This window comes from Chondrus crispus, genomic scaffold (assembly GCF_000350225.1).
Source record: "Chondrus crispus Stackhouse genomic scaffold, scaffold_166, whole genome shotgun sequence".
NCBI classification, from domain to species: domain Eukaryota; phylum Rhodophyta; class Florideophyceae; order Gigartinales; family Gigartinaceae; genus Chondrus; species Chondrus crispus.
In genome coordinates this window covers 33,372-37,530 of record NW_005179033.1, presented here as the reverse complement: position 1 = coordinate 37,530, position 4,159 = coordinate 33,372, and the positions used below count along the sequence as shown (strand labels likewise).

The window sequence follows — 4,159 nt, the reverse complement described above, 5'->3', positions numbered from 1 at the left end:
CCAGCTTTCCACTCTCCTCTCCTATATTGTTGTGCGTGATCCATTACTTGTGGTGGTTCTTCACTGACAGCCCGGGATGTGCGTACTGTGCGTAACTGTGTACAGTTGAGGGGAATCGGGAAACTAGTTAGTTCCGGGGCGAAATCTGTGTGGAACAGGGGAGTTACAACGAGCATGGGAGGGTTGGGAGATGACAAATGTGCGACATCTTCTGCATAACGAAAAAAAATATTGTGGAGGAATCGGGAACTTGCTCTGGTATTGTGATCCAGTACGTTGCAACACGCGGCGAGGTGATTTGAATTTCATTCTTGGAGCTGTCTGAAGAAACGCGGGCCGGTCCAAAATGACATGGGGGCACTTGCACCTCTCCACTGGGGCACTGCACCAGTGTATTGTCGCTGACGTGGAGCCGCTTCATTTGCCGCCTTCGCGGTATGCAACAGGACTTTCCATACGTTTTAGTGGCTACGAAAGAGTCTGGATGGACTGCGCATTGAGACAGCAGAGAGAGATGACCAACTTGACTCGAACACAAGAGTACATGCAGATCTGGTGGAAAGCCGTCGACGATAAGGCGAAGACGAACTGTGTTTTGGGCGAGGCGGTGTCTGGTCGAAAGTCTAAATGGGTGTAGATATGTATCAGCTTGACGTGGCGACACATCTGGACGAGCAGGGGGTCGGTGAGAGTTGGATAGACCGACGATGGTTGAGAGTGCGTTGTGGGGATGGGAAGGGTTGTGGTATTCAACAGTTACGGTCGATAGCGTTGCAATTCGTGCGTGAGAATGAGCAGAGATAGTAGACAGTAGAATCGCAGCAGCTGAAGAATGGTAATTGTGACGAAAGAGCTACAAGCGATGCTATTCCGAACTCATTTTGTGTTTATCTAAATCTTCATACATGCATTATGACAAGACTTGCGCATGCAACGGCGCCACGGGACTAAGTCTTCGCAGCGTCACTTCTACCACTCCCTCAACGCTCTGGTCGAGTGGCAACTTCAGTGTAAGCTACTTCGAAGTGGACCTATTGACCAAGTCTCCGAGAGCAGAAGCCAACTTCTTACTGCACCCACCCGTCCTGACTACGACATACTTGCATTTCAGAATCCCAACGGCGTCTCGTCTACTGGCGGAAATTCATCCACCGGCGGTACGACGACTGGACTGGCCGACATTTCTGGCGTCACCCCGCTAGGGATGGGAAATGGCGAAAGAGAAGGAAACCCTGGCACAGTCGACGGGACTGAAGGACCACCCGGCATCTCTGATGGTTGTGGCGTCACCTCGCCAGGGATGGGAAATGGCGAAAGAGAAGGAAACCCTGGCACAGTCGACGGGAATGAAGGACCACCCGGCATGTCTGATGGTTGCATACTTTCCATCATCATCATGCTAGGCATTGGTGTCATCATAAACGGGTCTTCTGTGATCGTCGGTGGCATCGGCGCGGTCGTGATGGGACCGGTAGGCCCAATCGGCATCGTCGGCACTGGTGTCATCGTCATGATAATGGGGCCAGGGGCCATGGACCTTCTCGGCATCATTGTCTTCATTGGCTTCATGGGCCTTGGGCGCCGAGTACTGTCCGGCATCCTGCTTTCACAACACTTGATGCCCCGACGCCCAGTTCTCGACTTGCAGAGAGACACTCTGCAGCCAAAGCGACGGGCGCGGCTACAGTTGCGCCGAATGCGGCCGAAGAAGCGCTTGTTCGCAACGCACTTGCACGGACAGGACCTCATGAATGTGCGAGAAGCAGTAGAGGCATGGTCTGCATCCACAGACAGGGAACAGGCTGTGCAAACCAGAAGGGCAATCAAGAAAAAGAGTTTAGACGTCATCGTGGCGAGTTAGAAGATGGAAGATGAGTTAGGAGGGTGCGATGGTGGTCGGGGAGACAGAGAGAGTGGTTCTTGCATGTCATTTATATGCGAATGGGTGATGTATAATTTCCGTCTCTTGTGGGAGCACAGGCTAGCTAGTGTGTGCAAGCTGCATGGGTGTTCCATTGAGCAGATCAGCAGCATTGCGTTCCTTTGCCGACGTTTCTGGTTTCTACAGCTGAGAAGTCCACGTGCTGACGTCATGAAGGACGATTCAATTGGCGCCTTTCGAATGCCGTATGTATGGCAGGCGAGAAACCCATTCCCGTACGTGCAGAGGGGCATGTGGATTCTCTGTAAGCACAGTTAAAATGGTGCTGGACTTGATGGGGATGAAGCGCTCGAGATGCAAGATGTTTCGAAGGACCATTCAGCCATTTGGTCCTGGTGCCAAGTGGTGCTTTGGAAGGTTTGAGGTATAGAAACATGCTTGCAAATGAGATTACGTTCTATACAGAGAGTGCCATTCGTCGTAGCCAACAGTTACGACGAATGGCACTCTCTATATAAGTCAAAATGCACTGGCGTATTGGGTGCTCTGGACTTGTTTATCTATGTGCTCCTCTCTTCTCGAGTGGTGGAATGCGGACAGAAGTAACGTTAAATCTGAGAAGGGAGACTTCTTAGAGAGAAAAGCCGGGGGGTATTTAGGAGGGGTTGGGCCCTCAAGCGATCTGCTCTCCTAAAAATCTAAAGGCGAGCTTTAGATTGAACAGTCGGCCGGAATAGAAGGACAGGGGAATACCACACATCCAATAGACACGTTCAAGCACAGGGATACACATAACACAAATAATTAATTGCGTTGGTGTCGGGGACACGAGTACCAGGGCACCTCCTCTGCCCTCAGGCCGGTTTTCATAACATTGAGACAGAACGTGCAGCTGTAAATGTTGCCGACAGTGCTGATGACCTAGTATTGTTGTCGCGCATGGACCAGAAGTAGAGAGGCGATCTGCGAATTGTATGACGTTTTCGGATGTATTAATTCCTGGGCGATATTGCGAGATTCGTGGAGGGGAGCAGGTGGTGTTGTAATGTTAGTTTCTATCGACCGATATGTTGACGAGTGGGGCATCTCACATCTTCTTACTGGCTGAGCCGTATTGCCTTGACGCCGTGCTTGGCCTGGATCATCTTCATTGCTGCACGAAGGTACAGAACACACCGTGTGTGTCGCTTCATAAACGAAAGACGCCTCCAAAGAATGCGTTTGAAAAGGTCCTCTTCTCTAAACAGCAAGGCCGCTGAATCGCCACTTCTTGCAACCGGTCGGCAAATTGCTTCATATACATGCTGCGTTATCAAGATGTTTACGAAGTTCGTTGTCAAGTGGGAAATCGAGGGTATATTAATGGTCCTTGTTGATATTCCAATGCCGGTGGCTCTCCACGCATGACAAATAATGATTCGCGCCTCTCCGTCCCTCATTCGCGTTGCATAACACTTGTACGGTGCTGACTCATTCCATACGTGTGATGTACGAACCTCATTACCATCAATCTTCATTCAAACTGAGAAACGTGGAGTATTTTACGGATGCCATAGGTTTGGCACTGTTGCCGCGAAAGGCTCGAAGACTGGCAATGGAGTAGGCAGCAGCAGACTTCACTGTTTAGGTAATAAGTAATCAGCTATCCTGCCGTAGCGTCTATCAAAGCACTCCACGGTGGACGCGGAAAGGAATTGTGGTATATTCAGTGCCGGGCAAAACAACTACAGCTGGCGAAGCACAACGAGATTCATGTTTTAGGCGACGTTAGGAAGCTTTACAAAAAGTAGATGTGTTAGCTCAACATGCTTTGCCAACGTGGCACAGGACACATCATTTCGTTGGGCAGCTCCGCCTGCGACCTCAATTCACTCGAAGCTTAACGCACAAAGCCGTACGCTGCAAGCGGCTCCTCCTGGACCGCCTTTCGATGCCTTTTCGGCTGGTGTTGTCTTTGACCACAGAGAAGTGTCCTTTCTGTGATCCCCAAACGCAGGTCATATCAGTACTAGTCTCAAGGGCAAGCACTCCATGATTTCTCTGCAGCAGGTAATTTCGGAGCTCTCCTTTTACCACACAACTCCCAATTTGATTGACGGGTTATGTAAATTTTCAATGCATCGATGGACTCTGAGCGCATCCAACACATAAGCGTCTTCATAGAAACGTGTCGCGAAAGAGTCCGTTTATAATTACTGTATACCTTTCGTCGATGTTAATCGCTGCGTGGCGCAAGAGTCTCGCCCCTGGCCGAGACGAGACTTGCTTCGTAGCGGT

The 4,159-nt window shown here is 50.4% G+C and overlaps 1 protein-coding gene across 1 annotated transcript; it reads left to right on the top strand.

Annotated features, from left to right (window-relative positions):
- The first annotated feature begins 928 nt into the window (after positions 1–928).
- Positions 929–1,861, top strand: CHC_T00002970001 (hypothetical protein). Its single transcript, XM_005714028.1, has one exon. It carries the CDS (start codon positions 929–931, stop codon positions 1,859–1,861), a length of 933 nt encoding a protein of 310 aa, XP_005714085.1.
- The last annotated feature ends 2,298 nt before the right edge of the window (positions 1,862–4,159 follow it).